Below are 18843 nucleotides of genomic sequence, written 5' to 3'. Positions count from 1 at the left end.
TAGGATAAACTTGGAAGGGGGCATGGTTTCACTGATGAATTTGAACATATGAAGCCTCTCTTTATTAAAAATGAAATATTTAGAAGAGTGGTTCTCAAACTTTGCATAAAAATAACCCATTATATTTCCTATAAAAATGCAGATTCCTGAGTCCTACCCCTAGCTTTGATGATTCAGTGGGCCAAGGGGTGGACTTCAGAAATCTGCATTTTTTTTTTTTTTTTTTTTCACTTTGCTACATCATTATCATTATTATTAGTTTTTTGGAGTATAGTTGATTTACAGTGTTTCAGGTATATAGCAAAGTGATTCAGTTATACATATATATTGTTTTTCAGATTCTTTTCCATTATAGGTTATTATAAGATATTGAATATAGTTCCCTATGCTTTATAGTAGGTCCTTGTTGTTTATCTATTTTATATATAGTAGCGTGTGTCTGTTAATCTCAAATTCCCAATTTATCCCTTCCCCCACTTTCCCCTTTGGTAATCATAAGCTTGCTTTCTATGTCTGTGAGTCTAGCAGAAATCTACATTTTTGAAATGGCACCCAGATTGATTTTTTTTTTTTTTTTTAAGAGTTCCTCTGACCACACTTTAGAAATGCTGGCTAGGAAAAGAACACTGCAAAGGGAAAAACAATGGGATTATAAAAAGAACTGGGTCCAGAAAAGTCAAGAAAGGAGAGAAAAAGAAACAGAACAGGTAGGAATATAGAAAGCACAGAAGATGGTAAAACTAAATCCCAATACATAAGTGATTATGTTAAATGCAAACAAAATCAACCATATGCTATTTAGAGAAACAGTACAAAGTATAAGTTGAAAGTAAAAGAAGGGAAAAATATGTCCCTGTGGATACTTAAAAAAATCTGTGACTATATTATGAGGCATGAGTCAAAATAGACTTTAAAGAAAATGCAGACAAGGCCGTTTGGAGCAATTGTTTCCATACAAAGAGGAAATAGAGGCACAGAGCAGGGAGGGGATGGTCACAAACTGAGTCCAGGGCAGAAGCAAACAGGGTGATGACCTAAATTTTCCTGCTGCATTTGTGCGGGGTTTGCAGCTGCAAGTGGCTTGAAGGTGGCACTTCTGGGTGGGACTTCTCCGCTGGCAGCTGCAGCTGTGGTCAAGGACATTAGTCTGATATAGAATTCCTAGGAACTGAAGGGGAATCGGCCCACTGGCTACAGTGGCCCCAAAGAGTGTCTGTGCAGCCACCTGGCACGCTGAGCAGTACAAGTAGGGTGGGGAAAGGGAGCCGGGAGCCCACTTGGTCCCACTGAATGGGAGTGTGAGTTTGGTTAAACAGAGCAAATCAGCAGGTGGACCTTGAGCCCCTAACCAGAAAGCAGCCTGGAGGACTGAGCGTGGACAAAGTAGTAACAGCCATGGTGTTTGCCCTCAGGGAGCTTACAGTCTAGAAAAGGGGCTGTCTATTCTAATCAAAATAAATATTTTGAAAATCAGTCAGACTTGGAGGGCTTACCTGGCTGCTCTGACCAGCTGCCATCTTGGCTGTGGTTGCTTCTGACCTGGGCACAGGGGGCTAATGACGCCTGTGTGTGCTTAGTGGTACAATCATAGTTAACGTAAGAGTGGTTAACATGCACTCGCTTCTCTTATCTAAAACAGCATCCTTCATCACATATACGTCATCCTTCCTCTTACCCACTTTGATTTTCTTCTCAGCACTGAATCCCTGCTGCTATTCTAATACATGTCTGTTGGTTCGTGATCTGTCATCCCCTCTAGACTGTAAGAACTTTGTCTGTTTTCTTGGCTCTCTCCCTAGTGCCTAGAACAGTGCCTGGTACTGTTGAAGGAAGAACGACTTTGACAGTTGACTTATGCTGGGTACTGTGCTAAGCATTTCATATACACGATCTCATTTTATCCCAACGGCTTTTGAGGTAGGTATCATCCTGTTTTACAAATGAGGAAACACAGGTGCAATGAGGTTGAGGAAATGACCGAAGATCATACAGTCTAAGTGGCAGAGCCTGGATTTGAATTTGACTACCTATGAAACTCTTAACTGCTCCTCTTCCTCTGCTTTCCTCCTTCAGGGTCTGCGGACATGGCCAGGAGGGCTCTCAAGCTTGCTTCGTGGACCAGCATGGCTCTTGCCGCCTCTGGCTTCTACCTCTACAGCAACAAGTACTTGGACCTCAACGACTTTGGCGCTGTCAGGGTGGGCAGAGCAGTTGCCACGGTAGGTTCTTCTCCTTTTGAGAGGGGCAGAGGAACTGCAGTATTACTTGCAGGTGTTCATACATGCAGCAGATGTACCTGCCAGTCACACATATGTGGAGATTCACATGTACCTTTACATGTGTAAAGCTCCCACTACACAGTTGCACAGGCATGGGTGTGCACCCCTGTGTACCTATATCCCTGTTCACACACCCTCTGGCATCCTGAAGTTAAACAGAGTGGTACTGCATGGGGTCTCTGTTCTGAAACCTTTACCTTTACAGAACCTCCTTATCTTATTTCAGTGACAGACTCAGGAGGCGGTCTTCTCAGGAAACACATGGAAAGAGAGCTTTGCAGCTTTGCTTAAATTCTACCAGAAAACTTGGTCTGCCTCCAATGAGCTCGTGAATGGTTCGTGATGCAGGGCTCATGCTCAGAGTATCTATGAGTTGAAGAACTTTGCAGATCCCCTCCAAGCTCCAAACTAACAGACTCTGAATTGAATATTTGACTGTTAGAGGTTTTCTCCAGTGGTTCAGGAACGTCGTTCTGGTGTGATCACATCCTCTTTAAGTCTGCTGCAAGTGGCTGTTCCAGACACCCCTACATAATTGCTCCATTGGTGGGCAGAGTGCCATATGCGTCATGCTTTCTTTCCTCTTTTGTCTGCCGCAGGATGAGCTCATGCTTTCTTTCCCTTGGTGTAGATATACTCTGATGCACAGTCTGTCTGGGCTGTTGTCTAATCATTCCCTTAATACTCAGTGTTGTCCTGTCTTCTTCCTAGCCTGACTCAGATGTGGTGCCCGCTCCTTAACATAAACTGGGTCATAGACTCAAGATTAGCAAATAGATAAACAGGCCATGGAATATGTAGTGATTCCTAAGTGTTTGCTGAATGCCTTTTTTGGGCCCAGCATTGTCTTATATGCCTTAAGGATAGAAACGAATTGTCCCATGCAGGTGCAGCTTTTTTTTTTTTTTTTTTTTTTAACTCTTATTTATTTATTTATTTATTTATTTATTTTTGGCTGTGTTGGGTCTTCGTTTCTGTGCGAGCGCTTTCTCCAGTTGCGGCGAGAGGGGGCCACTCTTCATCACAGTGCGCGGGCCTCTCACTATCGTGGCCTCTCTTGTTGCGGAGTACAGGCTCCAGACGCGCAGGCTCAGTAGTTGTGGCTCACGGGGCTTGATGCTCCACGGTATGTGGTATCTTCCCAGACCAGGGCTCGAACCCGTGTCCCCTGCATTAGCAGGCAGATTCCCAACCAGTGCGCCACCAGGGAAGCCCCTACAGATGCAGCTTTGAAGGAGCTTCTGGCTGAGGAGTGTTCACATGAATGGGTCAAAAAAACAATCTAGGGCTTCCCTGGTGACACAGTGGTTAAGAATACACCTACCAATGCAGGGAAACATGGGTTCGAGCCCTGGTCTGGAAAGATCCCACATGCCGCAGAGCAACTAAGCCTGTGCGCCACAGCTACTGAGCCGGTGCTCTGGAGCCTGCAAGCCACAACTACCAAACCTGCGTGCCACAACTACTGAAGCCCGCACACCTAGAGCCCGTGCTCCACAACAAGAGAAGCCACCACGAGAAGCCCGCGCACCGCAATGAAGAGTAGCCTCCGCTCGCTGCAACTAGAGAAAGCCCGCGTGCAGCAACGAAGACCCAACGCAGCCAAAAATCAATAAATAAATTGAAAAACAAAACAATCTAAAGCCATGTATGGTGTCAAGTTGTGTGACTCGGGTGACAGCTGCTGTGGGACCTCAGACACAGGAGTGAGTCCTGTGGGCTGGGGTCACGATGAGTGCCTTAGGGGAAGTAGGGTTGGATGGAACCTTAGGGATTTGAATAGTTGGAGAGGAGCGAGGAAGGTATAAATCAGTGCTTTATAAACTAGCCACTAGGCTGTGTATACTTTAAAGGCCAGGGCTCTGGTCTATTTTTGGAGGGGTGATGTTTAAAAATTTTTCTTCATTGACGTATGGTTGCTGTACAATATTATATAAGTTGCAGGTGTACAATATTGTGATTCACAAGTTTTAAAGCTCATGCTCCATTTATAGTTATTTTACAATATTGGCTCTATTCCCCATGTTGTACAATATATCCTTGTAGCTTATTTTATATATAATAGTTTGTATGTACCTCTTAATCTCCTACCCCAATTGTGCCCCTTCCCACTTCCGTCTTCCCACTGGTAATCACGAGTTTATTCTCTATATCTGTGAGTCTGCTTCTTTTTTGTTATATTCATTAATCTATTGTATTTTTTTTTTGTGATACGCGGGCCTCTCACTGTTGTGGCCTCTCCCGTTGCGGAGCACAGGCTCCGGACGCGCAGGCCCAGGGGCCATGGCTCACGGGCTCAGTTGCTCCGCGGCATGTGGGATCTTCCCGGACCGGGGCACGAACCCGTGTCCCCTGCATCGGCAGGCGGATTCTCAACCACTGCGCCACCAGGGAAGCCCTATTGTATTTTTTAGATTCCACATGTAAGCGATATCATTCAGTGTTTGTCTTTCTCTGACTGACTTATCTCATTGACCGTAATTCAGGCCTCTGGTCTTGATTAGCCTGGTGCACCACTCAGGCCAGGTCTTGCTAGTGGTTGGTATCCAGCCAATATATGTGGCATGGAATAAAGATTTGGGAGTATAGACAAAGGAATGGACTCCTCTCAATACCAGCCTTGTAGGCCCCCTAATTTCTACGGGCCTCAGTTGCTCAGTTCTAAAAGGGAAGGTTTGGGTTCAGCAACCCTTAAGGCTCCTCTGTGCCTGAAGATACCTGGGAGCCTGTAATTTCCTGATTCACCAAGCATAAGGGAACCTCTCTCGGAGTTTTTGCAAAGGGACCCAGAATTAAAACTTATGCTATTAGAGCAAACATAAGTATGAGATGGTGTTTATTTGTGATAAAAAGGGATGGGATAAGTTTATGCAACAGCATTCATCCAACTAGTATTTATTGAGCATTTACCTGTGTGCCTGGCACTGTGAAAGGTGCAGGGGATACGATGATAAACAGGAAGGACATGCCCCTGAGCTTATAGAGCTTAATTTCTAGTGAAGTGGAAACCATCCATATACAAGGAAACAAATGAGCAAGGTAATTTTGGACGGTGGTTTGTGATGATAAATAATTGGGAGTTCCTGGTGGGTGGGGGTAACTTTAGATTGAGGGTCTCTGTAGGGGTAACATTTGTGCAGAGCCTTGAATGACAGGAAGAAGCCAGCCAGATCGAAATCTGGGGGCAGGGCCTCTTAGAGGTTGGACTGCTTCTCTAGACATACCACCTGTGTCAGGGGGCTGCAGCTGCAGGCCTTGGACAGAGGAGTAACATTTGATGTCTGGTGCTAAGCCTTCCTCTTCCTTGGTTCACAGACAGCTGTCATCAGTTACGACTATCTTACCTCCTTGAGGAGTGTCCCCTATGGCTCAGAGGAATACTTGCAGCTTCGATCCAAGGTAAGGGACCTGTGGGACCCATCTGAGCTAGGCCAGGCCTGGATAAGTCCTGAAGTGACTGCAAAGCCAGCAAGCTTCCTGAGTGCAGCTGGAGGTGGGCGGGGTCAGTGTAGGGACTGAGGCTGGGGGCTTGGGAGGAAGGAGGGGGGATGTTTTAGTGTCCATGGGCTGGGCTGCCAAGCTGCCATCAAGCTGGGCCCCCCAGTACTGAGGTTATAAATCTATAAGGTGCTGCTGGGGAGGCTGGTGTGTGTGTCTGGGGAGGGCACGTGTCTGGGATGACTCAGGAGAGATGAAGGCTCTGTCCCTGAGATAACTCAGCTGGCTTCCAAACCGCCTTGTCAGGCAAAACCCAATTGAGAGAGGTTAATTGCTTTCGTATCCTCTGAAGGCTACACTGGGGCCTGTTGTAGGTCTCTGAGTGGAGCTGTCGACCACACACTCTGTTCTCATTTGGAACAGGATAGTTGATTTTGGTGCTGTTTCTACATGTCCCAGAGAGTTGGGGGATTAAGCAAGAGGGCACTGGTGTGGGATGTAAGTTGAGTTTGAGGTCAAGTGTAGATAACTTTGGTTCTCCCAGAGGGTGGTTTGTGATAGATCTGTGTATCTTTACTCAGCCTGGAAGGCCCTTTGCCCCTTAGAAAATTCCTAGTCATCCTTCAGGACTCAGCTCAAATACCTTTCCTCTGTGACACTTTCCTCCTCAGTCATCCTAGGTGGCTGGAATAATTAATTTTTAAATTTTTATTTAAACTTTTCATTATGGAAATTTCAACCATCCATAACGGTAGAGTAGTATTAGCCCCCTATGGAACTGTCATCCAGCTTCAGAAATGATCAACTTTTTGCCTGTCTTGTTTCATCTACTCTCCCCTTTATTTATTCATTCCTTCATTTACTTCTTTATTCATTTATTTATTTATTATTAATTTTTGCTGAAATATTTAAAAACAAATCTCTGGCATCATATTATTTCATTTGTAAATACTTCAGAATGTATCTCTAGCAGATAAGGACCTTAAAAAAACCTTAACTACAGTACCATGGTCATACCTAACAAAATTGATAATAATTCCTTAATAACCTCTAATAGCTAGTCCATATTCAAATCTTCCTTTTTGGGACTTCCCTGGTGGCGCAGTGGTTAAGAATCCGCCTGCCAATGCAGGGGACGCAGGTTCGAACCCTGGTCCAGGAAGACCCCACATGCCGCGGAGCAACTAAGCCCGTGTGCCACAACTACTGAGCCTGTGCTCTAGAGCCTGTGAGCCACAACTACTGAGCTCGCATGCCACAACTGCTGAAGCCCATGTGCCTAGAGCTCGTGCTCCACAACAAGAGAAGCCACCGCAATGAGAAGCCCGTGCACTGCAAGGAAGAGTAGCCCCTGCTCGCCGCAACTAGAGAAAGCCTGCGTGCAGCAACGAAGACCCAACACAGCCAACAGTAAATAAATAAATAAATAAATTTATTTAAAAAAAAATCTTCCACGTTGTCCCCAAATTTTCTTTTTCTTTTTTATTTTTTTTATTTTTATTTTTTTTTGTGGTACACGGGCCTCTCACTGTTGTGGCCTCTCCCGCTGTGGAGCACAGGCTCCAGACGCGCAGACTCAGTGGTCATGGCTCACAGGCCTAGCTGCTCCGCGGCATGTTGGATCTTCCCGGACCGGGACACGAACCCGTGTCCCCTGCATCGGCAGGCAGACTCTCAACCACTGCGCCACCACGGAAGCCCCTCAAAATTTCTTTTTTAAGTTGATTCAAATCTGGATCCAAACAAGGTTCATATATTATGTTTGGCTGATGTTTCCTAAATCTTTTTAAGTCTATAATATTTCCCCTCCCTCCTTTTTTCTGGGGAGCTATTTGCTTGTTGAAGAAACCAGATCATTTATCCTGTGGAATTTCCTACATTCAGCATTTGGCTGATTGCATCCTCACAGTGTCATTTAATGAGAAGTAAATTCAACGGTACACAATTCAAAATATATAATATTTGAACATAAAAAAATGACCCTCCTATCCCTGTTTCTCAGGTACCCAGTTTTTCTGCCTGAAGGTGATCATTATTTCCTGTATATCTTTCCAGAGAGATCTTCCTATTTGGATTTACCCACTCTATGTTCTTTATTCCTGTCATAGATGATAGTTGGTTATGTGTCTTTCTCTCTCTTTAGACCATAAATTCTTTTAGATCAGGGATGGGTCTTTCTTTTTTACATCTCCTATCTCTAGCAGTGATGCCTGGGACTGAGTTGAGTTAATGTCTGTCTCAATGCCAGGCTGTACCCTGCTAGCTCCCTTCCTTGGGAGAGGCCCCAGAAAGAGAGTAAGGTTTGTAGTCAGAAGACCTGAGTTTGTGCCTTGGCTTTGAGAAGGTCATTGAAATTTTTGGAGTCTGTGGACTACAGATAGTTATACCACTTACTGAGGTTTATATGGATAGTATCTGAGACAGTGTGTTGTGAATCTAAATGTAAAGCAGGTATCAAAAATAAGTCAAGGGCTTCCCTGTTGGCGCAGTGGTTGAGAATCTGCCTGCTGATGCAGGGGACACGGGTTCGTTCCCCTGTCTGGGAGGATCCCACATGCCATGGAGCGGCTGGGCCCGTGAGCCATGGCCGCTGGGCCTCCACGTCCGGAGCCTGTGCTCTGCAACGGGAGAGGCCGTGGCAGTGAGAGGCCCATGTACCGCAAAAAATAAATAAATAAATAAATAAATAAATAAATAAAAATATAAATAAAAAATAAGTCAAGACGTCTACTAGAAGGTATGCTCCATGAGGAAAGAGACTTGGTCTATGTTGTGTATCTTCACTTCTGCAGCACCTACTACAATACCCAGGACCCAGTAGCTCCTAAATAAAGGTTTGTTGAACGAATGAATGAATGAAATGTTAGTTTGGATTGGAAGATCTCAAAGTCCTTGTCTCTGAGACCTAATGCCCCCTGCTTTTCCCTACCCCCTTTTCTCCATCTAACCAATGCTATGGGCCTTGGAACCCACCAGAGCCACATTTTGCAGAGAGGTCCAGGCCAGGGCACAGGGGCAAGCCTTCTGCCTTGGGGAATCTGCCGAGCAGACAGGGGGATGGATGTCGTGAAGACAGTTGCCCTTCATGTGCAAGTCATCTGGAAAGCAGTGGTGCTGCAGGTCCTGGAGAAGCCTGGGGGAATGCAGTTAGGAAAGTACAGTCTGGCAGTTGACAAGAGAGCAGCAGCGCGTGGTGACTGGCACCAGGTAACAGGGTACAGGCTGGTCCCTGGGAGTTGTGCCTGGGAAGGGAGAGCCAGCCGGCACTAAAGAGCACAAGTAAATACCGCAGAAGTGTTTTCTTGCATTGGAGCACTTATCTGTTCTGGCCTGTGACTGATAAAGAAGTGAGTGAAGGGTAAAGCATAATGATCTCACCTGTTAAGCCAGTGTCCCCAGGTCCCGGAGTGTGCCAGAGCCAGGAGCTTGGCAGGCGGTGACTTCGAGAAGCACTTTCAAGGTTGGTGCTCAGCTGGCTGGGATCGCAGTGACTCAGCTCTGCTTCGAGAGGGGGTGGGAGCCAGCGTGAAGGTGTGTTTTCTAGGGGCACAGTGGCACTTTGCTAGGCAGTGAGGGCGTGGGATGGGACCCAGATGCTTTGGAGAATGAGACTCCTGGTGCCCAGGATGCTTATAAACAGAAAGGACGGATGTGAACTTGCCTGTGCCTGAAGCAGAAAGAAGTCACTGCTGGTACAGATGTCCAGACGATGGGCTGGAGGAGGCAGGACTGAGTTGATTCTGACCAAGGAGTCGGGGCGTAGTGGACATATGTTAATTTTGCAGCACAGGAGCCATTCTTGTTTTAGGGAGCAGCATCTAAACTTTCCTTTGGGGAACCACTCTTATCTCATATACATGCCTTGAGGTTTGAGTGTAGCTCACCCCACCCTCAGGGCGGGCATGTGACTTTGGCTATCAGTGTAGTCCATTCCTCTGGCCCTAGTGATTGATTCAAGGATGAGTATCCAAGCCAGTGCTTGTCAGTGAACTTAAATCAGCTCCAGGACTTTTGGGGGGTGTCCCCCCTGTGATACTGTCTTTTCTGCTGGATTAGCTGAGAGTATCAGATGTTGGCTTAGAGCTGCTGGCAGCCATCTTGTCACCACGAGGGGAGAACCCATCTGTGAATGGAGCCAGTATTGTGGAGAGATATATTTGAGTCCTAAGCTAGACTACCTCTGGACTTTTCAATTATTTATGCCAGGAAATTCTCTTTTTGTTTAAGATGTTTTGAGTTCAGTTTTCTGTTCCTTGCAGCCAAATGAGTTCTGATAAACTCTTGGGGAAGCATAATTAGTGTTTTGATAGGTCACAGAAGGACCAGTAACTCAAGGAAAGAAATGAAATTCAGAAATTCCAAGGCCCATGGAGGATGAGGAGATAGAATGGTGGTGCTGGGTAGAATTTGAGCCATTTTGGACCTAGAGCTCCTGGTCTGTCACCAAACACCTCTACTTCCCTAACTGTAAAGTGGGTCTTTGCCCCAGCTAAGTTTGTAAGAACAGAGATGAGAAGCTTTACTTAATTAAATACTGTGGATTATTTAACGGGTCAGAGAGGAGATCTAGAAGCACAGTTTGCCTTGATGGCTCCTTATCATTTTAATGAACAAGTTAATTATTTTCTATTTTTCTTATTTTTACATTTATTAATTGGAATTATTCTACAAGAAATAGCTGTCCCTTCTCAATCAGTTATTTGTTTATTTTTATCAGTATCAACTCATGGATATTTATTTTATTCTATGGGTTAGAGTACAAAACAATCATTATTTCTTTTTATCACTCAAATTGTTCTGACTTTGGCCATTGGGAGCTTCTTCAGGTTGTCTCCTGTGTTCTTTTGATATGCCCTATCATTTTTTCAACACTATCTTAACTTTCTGGTACCACAAGTTGCCCCAGGCTCATCTTGTATTTTCATTGCCCATCCCTGGAATCAGTCACTTCTCCAAGGAGCCCTGATTCCTTTTATTGGAGAATGGTATTCAGAAATCAAGATGTGGATGCATGTTGCTACTGGGGTGCTGTTGTTTCTAGGCTCTTCCAGGAGACATAGCTAGGAAATATATGGATGTATACTTACTCATGCATAAACACATCTGTCTATTAAAAAACCATGAGTTCATGCTGATACCTCTAATTTCAATCTAAACTCACAGAGTTCATTATAGCCTTCTCCCTTTCCTTATATGTAACTTATTTCTCCGCCAGTGAGAATGCCTTTTATCTACAATATATTCACTTATTTGTTAAACCCTAGTATACCCCAAATTAGTTAACACCCCTAAGGCATACAAGAGCAGAGAGAGTGGCTCAAGATGAATTAAGGGGGTATTTGAGCTGGGTTTGGAAAGATGCATAAGATTGAAACATGTAGCATTGGGGTCAAGGTGATCTAGGCTGAGGTTGATGGGTAAAATTTTGGCGATTGTCTATAAGAAGCAGAGAGTAGTTCAGTGTTACTGGAGACTAGGTTATGAGTGAGTGAAGGGTTATACTGGCAAACAGAATTAGAGGTAGGTTGCAGAGGGAATAAAGGCCAAGTTTTATACCATGGACAGTAGGGAGCCCTGGAAAGTTCTAGAGTAAAGTTTTGTTAAGCCGTTAATGAATGAGAATGCTTAAAGTCATCAGTTACCGAATATTTTCTGAGCTTCTGCTTTGAGTTAGACAATGAGTAAAAGTGGTGTGTGTGTGTGCATGTGTGTGTGTGTGTGTGTATGTGTGTGTCTCGAGAGGATAAAGCAAGAGAGTGAGAGAAATCGCATGTGCCTTTTCCTTTCTTAATCAGAGTCCTAATATAGGGAGGGGACCTTGATTGTTGTTGTGAGTGGAAATCTTTAGCTGAATTCAGTTTCTTGTTTTGGGAGCAGGTCACTGGGCTCCTGTGGTCTGCTTCCTGGGTTGCTTCAGGTCTGCAGTATGTGTGCGTCATATTAGTTACTGTGGTACTTAACAAATATTTGGGCTTAGGAGGTAAAGATATAAATACTCTTTTCCTCTTTGCCCAAGAAGCAGAACCAAGGAGATGCAGGACTCTGCCAGGTAGAGATCAAAATGTCAGCTTTGTTACTGGTAAATGTTGGGCTGGATCACGTGTCTTGGACCTGTGAACAAGTGGGCTTGTTGAACTTCACCCCTGAATTTGATAGACTTGCCTACCCAGGCACAGACATGGCAGGACAAGCCTCTCAGATGGGGGCCTGCCTCTTAGGGCAGGGAGGGACTGAATACCAGTGTTCTGGAGCTTTGCAGATCCCAAAAGGGAGGAGAGAGGAAGAGGTGAGCTGTTTCTTCTCCCAAACTCACCAATCCAGTTGACGATTCCTCCTCCCACAGGGAGGGAGGGAGAGGGAAGAGAGAGGTCAGGAGCCTTACACCTCTAATGGGGCTCCCTCCACGTGCTTGCCTGAAACTTAGTGAGGGGAGGTTTACCTGCAGCACTTACCCTCGGAGCGGGGAGGTAGCTTTACTGTAAGAACCTTTTGTGCCCATTAAATCCTGCTAACCTTTACACCTGACCTTGTATAGGGACACAGCCTGCTTCGGGCTTGAATACGGGCCAACAGTTTCAGCATTACTGAAATCTGCAGTTAGAGGGAGGAGTCGTATGCTGCCTACCTTTAGAATTATGGCACGTGGTAGGGTATTTTGGGGGAAAATGGACCCCACTTCTGACCAGTGGGTGTTGGTCAGAGGAGCAGAATAAGGAGCTCAGGGAAGGTGATGACTATTTATAATCATTCCATTGAACTTGAGAAAGACATCTTTGGCATCAGCTAACTCAAACCTCTAATGTACAAATGTGGAACTGGAGGCCCACAGCAGGGTGTGACTTCTTCAGGCACCCCCCCCCCCCAGCCCCCTGCAGGTTTTGGCAGATCGCAGACTTGGTCTTGGACATCCAGATCTTGCCCAATGTCATGTTCTTTGCACTTTTATACTTGGTTGTCTCCCTTTTTATCCACTTGCAACCTGGGGGAAAGCACCAAGTTGGATAGAAAGTAGAACCAAAGATGCCTGTGCAGCTTCTCCCCATGGTCCGCGCCCTCTGGTGCGAGCCCTGAGGCTGTGATGTTGCCTGGGGTGGGCTTGGGAAACACAGAGGAAGAGAGAGAAGGGCAATAGAGCCTTCTCCCTGGGATTCCCTTACTTATTTAACCCGTCAACCAAAGAGTTATTAATTCAACAAATATTTGGACTTCGCACTCCCCAGTGGAGGGGAGTGTAGACCCTCCAAAGGAATCAGTAGATTGCTTTGGGAGTTTCAACTCTTAAGCTATTGAGCAACTGCTGGTTTTGAGGATAACCACACTCCCAGCTTAGTGAGGGTATGATAATTCAACAAGCATTTGAAAGCTCTTCTTGCTTTGCAAGGGGAACTGTAGCAGCATCTGACTCTTTAGGAATATTCTCTGAAATCTGGGACTATTCTGGCCAAACGAGGACATGTGTTCACCATTCTTCCATCCACCTGTTATTTTAACCAACGTTAACTGAGCCTGCTGTGTGCCAGGTCCTGTGTCAGGCTCAGAGGATATAAAGGGAAATAAGACTCGATCTCTGCCCTCCAGTTGCTCACAGTCTAGTGGGGGGACCAGACGTGAAATCTCCAGTTGCAGAAGATCAGTGTGTTTTCATTCTAGCTCTGGCCCCTGACAGCAGCTAACTTCTAGCCAGGAGGATCGGGGTGGGTGGGGCGTGCGCGGTGGGCAGGAGCCCTGCGTGGGAGGGGCTGCTAACCCCGCCTGGGGGGTGGGGGTACATGCCCAGAAGGCCTGGAGTTGCCTTTTCTAATTGTGTTGCTGTTCCTTTTGCACGTTTGGTGTCTGTCAACCTGGCATGGACGCTTTTCAGTGAGTTTTTTTTTTTTTTTTTTTTTTTTTTTTTTTTTTTTTTGCGGTACGCGAGCCTCTCACTGTTGTGGCCTCTCCCGTTGCGGAGCACAGGCTCCAGACGCTCAGGCTCAGCGGCCATGGCTCACGGGCCCAGCCGCTCCACGGCATGTGGGATCTTCCTGGACCGGGGCACGAACCCGTGTCCCCTGCATCGGCAGGTGGACTCTCAACCACTGAGCCACCAGAGAAGCCCTTCAGTGAGTTTTAATGCACTCGGTCCCTCAGATCCCCTTTTGCTGCTTTTGTTTGTCATCATGGAATATTTGCCTGAGAGTATTCTGCACAGAGGAGGAGGGAAATTGAATCCTTGCTGTCTTGGTGACTGGCCTTCTCAGAGTTTGTGATAATTTCTGCAGCAGCATGAGCTGCATTTAATTTGCTCTGGTTGGGTCATCTAAGGACTAGGCCTGTGGAGTAGGGAGACCAGAGTCTGCTACTGAATCTAGCACCTCCTTTTCAGTTTTCTGCATACCCAAATCTTTCTGAGTACTGCATTGCAAACCTACACAACTTGCTGCGGTGACCCTGACCCCAAAGTCTTTCTGATTCAGAGAGAGTTACATAGCAGGAGGCTCTTGGGCCTTGGGGTGGGCTGGGGAAAGCCTTGGTGGGGTCCACTCCCATTAGTGGAGACCCTGGGGGAAAATGTGGTGTGCCTTGAGCTTCCCCAGGAGATTGGGCCCACTGTGCGGTGGCTTCTCTGTAGTTCCCAGGCAGACCACACAAATGCCAAGCTGTCTTCCTGGTTGCTCTAGACTTCTCAGTGACCTATGGACCATGGCCAATAACAGTACCCACTTTGCCATGCCTGCATACCTTTTATATTTTTAAAAACATGTGAAATATATAAGACCTAAAAAAAAGTATAAAAAATAATTTAGTGATCACCCTTACACTCCCTGCTCAATTTCAGAAAAGATACCTTTGCCCATATAATTGTAGACCCCTAGGTATTTCTTCCCTGATTCTAGCCTTCCTCCTGCAGAACCAGTTGTCATTCCCATGCACTTCTTTATACCCAACTATTTATGTATTGGTGTGATATTTTTCATTTTATTGACTCTTTTTCCTTTACTTGGTTTTGTTCCAAGCAAACATATCTGTGAAATTGCAGGTTTGATAGACTAGCTTTCTTTTTTGGGGTCTAATGCATATGCAAGTAAGACGTGTTCTGGGTACCACCCAAAATTGCCTCTTGTACCACTTTTTTTTTTTTTAACACTGTTATCAGGTCACACTTAGAGAAACACAGGTTGCACCATCAGTAACAGATGCTGGGCAGACTCTGGCTTGCGCCCTCCATCGCCTTGGTCTTGCCCCTGCTGGGTTTGGCTACTCTCTTTCTGGCTTTTCTCTTCCCCAGCTCACCCTATTTATCTCCTGGGGCTGCTTCAGGCTTGAAGCTATGTAACGGGATGATATTTGTTCTTGCTGCTCAGAAGTAGTGTTCCCTTTCCAAAGGCCACAGCTGAGATAAAACAAAATCAGAAAAAAAACAAAAAACCCCCCAAAACCCCAACAAAAGCAGTGCCTGGGTCTCTGGTGATGGGAGGCCATTGCCTGTGCTGGGCGTCTCTCATCCTGATCAGCACGATTTTCACCATTAGCCAGTTCCTCATTTGCAGTGTCTGCGGCTCCCTTGCCTACATGGGCTGCCTTGACACTCAGAGCTGGCTTTCTGCTGCTGCAGATCTGCTCTCCAGCTGCCCCTGACACCTGGTTCTGTGGAGTGGCCAGAGGGAGGCAGAGGGCCCTGCTCCCCAGAAATGGGGCTGTGTTGAGGGTTTAGCCTGCATGTAATGGGGCAGGAGCTGGAGAAACCCCAACTTCAGTCTGTCTTTGCTCATCTCAGATCCCATCCCAGCCTAACCATGGCTGGGCTTCTCACTGCTGATTGCTTTTTCCACTGAAAACCTCCCTGCAGTTTCCTTTCTTGTCCTGGACTGTGTGCTTTCACCATGACCAAGGTCTTTCTACCTCTGCAGGGAAATGGAATGGAGCTGCGTGATGGGGGATTCGGCGTAGGCAAAAGCTAGGACTTTTTTTTTTACTGCTGAGGTTCTTTAGTACTGGACTGGGTTACCACGGAGAGATGTGAAATCTGTATCTGGAAGGGCAGCTTTCCAGAAACAGCAGAGACTCTTGTGGAGCTCACGGATGGTTTCTAACCTGTCAGATGGGGAGCCTTAAAAGTACAGATGCTTAGATTCCATGCTCTAAAATTTGTTTTCAGTGATTCTGGGGTGAGGCCTGGAGAACCCATTTTTAAAAATGGGTTCCCCAGGTGGGCTTCTTTTTTTTTTTTTTGCCCAGGTGGGCTTCTGATGCTAAGAGCAAGTGTTTACATTGACTGCATACTATGGGACAGGCACTGTGCTGAGAGCTCTCTCTGTATTATCTCCTTTAACCTCACAGGGACCTCGAGGTAGAGGCTATCATTGTCATTCCCTATTTTACAGCTGGACAAACTGAAGCACAAACAGTTTAAGTGACTTGTCCAAGGGCGTACAGCTAGTAAGCAGGTATATTAGTTTCCTGGGATTGTTGTGACAAATGGCCACAAGTTAGGTGGCCAATGACAACAGAAGTTTATTCTCTTAGAGTTCTGGAGGCCAGAACAATGCAAACAAAGTGCCGACAGGGCCACGCTCCTTCTGGAGCCTCTAGGGAAGAATCCTTCCTTGCTGCTTCTGGTGGCTCCAGGCATTCCTTTTGGCTGCATCACTGCAATATCTGCCTCTGTCTTCTCTTTTCTTTTCTTCTGAGGATACTTGTCATTGGATTTAGGGCCTGTCTGGGCAATCCAGGATGTTCTTATCTCAAGATTCTTAACTTAATTAAATCTATGAAGACCCTTTATTCCAATTAAGGTTACAATCATAGGTTCTGGGGGTAATAAGACATGGGCATATCTTTTGGGTGCCACCATTCAACCCACTATAGGGTCTTGGATTTAATCCCAGATAGGGTGGCCCCTGAGCCTGTGCCTATAACCACTCAACCTCCTAGCTCTGTCTCCTGGACTGGATGAGCTTCTAGGCTTCCTCTAGGCCAGCAGTTGAGGCATGGATTAACTTGCTGTATCAGGGAGTTGAGAAACCAGTATTTTCCTCTACCTCTCTCCTGTCGCCTCGACCCTCCACCATTTCTCCTGAAACCCTTTGGGCTGTTCATCTCAGACGCAGAAATTCTCACACCTTGATGTGCTTGGGAGGTGAGGCTGTAGGGGCTATGAGGCCACCCTCATACTGGCTTGGGCGAGATGCATTTTTCTTGCCTCAGTGGCCACGCCTCCAAAATGGGAATCGCTGGAATAGCAGGGGTAGATGGAAGGCCGTAATACAACTAATAAAGTTGATGGAAGGAATCTGCAGCTGTAAGGGTGATGGAGGCAGTTGTTAACAGCACTAATAATCTCATAACCTATCCTTGATTTCCTGCTTCTCACTGTCTTGGCCCTAAGCAGCTATTTTCTACCAAATTAAAATCCACTCAGCTCCTTTCCTGTTCCTGAATAAAACTACCCTCAAAGCTCTTCCCTGTTACAGCAAGACTTTTTAATAGACTTTCCCTTGTAGAACTGTGAGACATATGTCCAATTAGCAGAATAACTTCGCTTAAATATACAAATAAACTGTTGACAGATAATGGCAGGACATATGTGAAGCTAATTTAAGGCAGCATAGTTTGGGAACTGAGGCACTGCCCCCTCCCACCCCCAGTCTGTCTCCAGGCCTCTCCTTCCCTCCAGTTTCTTGCTTTTGGGATGGCTCTTCATGTCCCACACTCTATAGGATGAAGAGAGATGTCTCTCTGCTGAGCCCGGTCACAGCCCAGAGTACCTGGGCCACTCACCATTCATACAGTCAATTGTGCAGCACATATTTTTGAGCACTTACTATGAGCCCAGGTACTGTGCGAGGTGCTGGGTGTACAATGGTCTATTCTTGAGGGGATAGGAGATCATTAGCAATTGATGGCACTCACAAGAGTGTCTGGTCCGGGAGGGCAGAGACTCGATCTGTTTTTCTTGCTGCTGTATCCTTAGCACTTGGAACAGTGCTTGGCACACAGTGGGCTCCTTGAATACTTTTTAGTGACTCAATGGGGTAAGTAAACAAGATAATGTCAGCTCTTGCTGAGTTCCCTAAAAGAGATAAAATGTGGTCATGGGATAAAGAGTGTCGGAAGCTGGGCTTTGGAAAAGCTCTCTTACATGGGGTTTTTTAGTTGAAACTGAAAAGTGATGAAAGAACCAGCAAGTGAAGAGCTGGGAGAATATTGTTAGAGGAGGAAGAGGCAGGGCAGGCTATGTAATTTACAGGGCCCAGTGCAAAATGACAATGCAGGGCTGTGGCTGGGTGGGAAGTCCATCTCCCCTTCTTGTGGCCCTGCTGCCCCGACCCGCAGCGGATGGGAAGCTCCCAAGGGATTGTAGCCTCCGTGCTGGGATGTGCTCAGGCTCTGGATGGGCATGAGTGAGTCACCTGCTGAACTTGTTGTGGTGAGGCTAGACCCCGATCCTTCCTATACCTGTACCCAGGCCCCCAGTAGGGATGAAGGGCAATGGAAGAATGTAGACCTCTCCCACCAACATGACCTGTTGGCCATGCTGGGTGGAGAGCAGCTGTAATTGTGGGGAGGAGGTGGGGAGGCTGGATGGAGCCAGGGTACTGGGCTTGGGTGAGGAATGGGCAGCTGAGAACCCACCGGGGAGGTGGGGCTGTGTGTGCACCGAGTCCCCCAGTGCATGCTCCATTGTCCCATTCAGCTTCACTTGCAAAACACAAATTCAGAGATAAAATTAAGAATTTCAAGACAGCTACTCTGTATTAGTTTCCTATTGCTGCTGTAACAAACTACTATAAACTTAGTGGCTGGACTTCCCTGGTGGTGCAGTGGTTAAGAATCCGCCTGCTAATGCAGGGGACGAGGGTTCGATCCCTAGCCCGGGAAGATCCCACATGCTGCAGAGCAACCAAGCCTGTGCGTCACAACTACTGAGCCCACGTGCTACAACTACTGAAGCCCGTGCACCCTAGAGCCCGTGCTCCACAGCAGGAGAAGCCACCGCAATGAGAAACCCACGCACCGCCACGAAGAGTAGCCCCTGCTCACCACAACTAGGGAAAGCCCGCACACAGCAACGAGGACCCAACGCAGCCAAAAAAAAACCCCACAAAACTTAGTGGCTTATAACAATACAAATTTATTCTTTTACAGC

General features: G+C 46.4%; 1 protein-coding gene across 5 annotated transcripts in view; it reads left to right on the top strand.

Annotated features, from left to right (window-relative positions):
- ADCK1 (aarF domain containing kinase 1) overlaps positions 1-18843 on the top strand; it is a 113852-nt gene that overhangs the window by 9036 nt on the left and 85973 nt on the right. For 4 of the 5 annotated variants that reach the window (XM_067027975.1, XM_067027979.1, XM_067027978.1 and 1 more), the window contains exons 2-3: positions 2074-2219; positions 5595-5678. In XM_067027975.1, the coding sequence (XP_066884076.1) occupies positions 2085-2219; positions 5595-5678 (219 nt within the window). In that variant the 5' untranslated portion in view covers positions 2074-2084. Of the gene's footprint in view, positions 1-1804; positions 1918-2073; positions 2220-5594; positions 5679-18843 lie in introns of those variants that run through there. The other variant, XM_067027976.1, reaches the window with a different exon arrangement.

This window comes from Kogia breviceps, chromosome 3, assembly GCF_026419965.1.
Source record: "Kogia breviceps isolate mKogBre1 chromosome 3, mKogBre1 haplotype 1, whole genome shotgun sequence".
NCBI classification, from domain to species: Eukaryota; Metazoa; Chordata; class Mammalia; order Artiodactyla; family Physeteridae; genus Kogia; species Kogia breviceps.
This window is presented reverse-complemented; position numbering and strand designations above follow the sequence as displayed.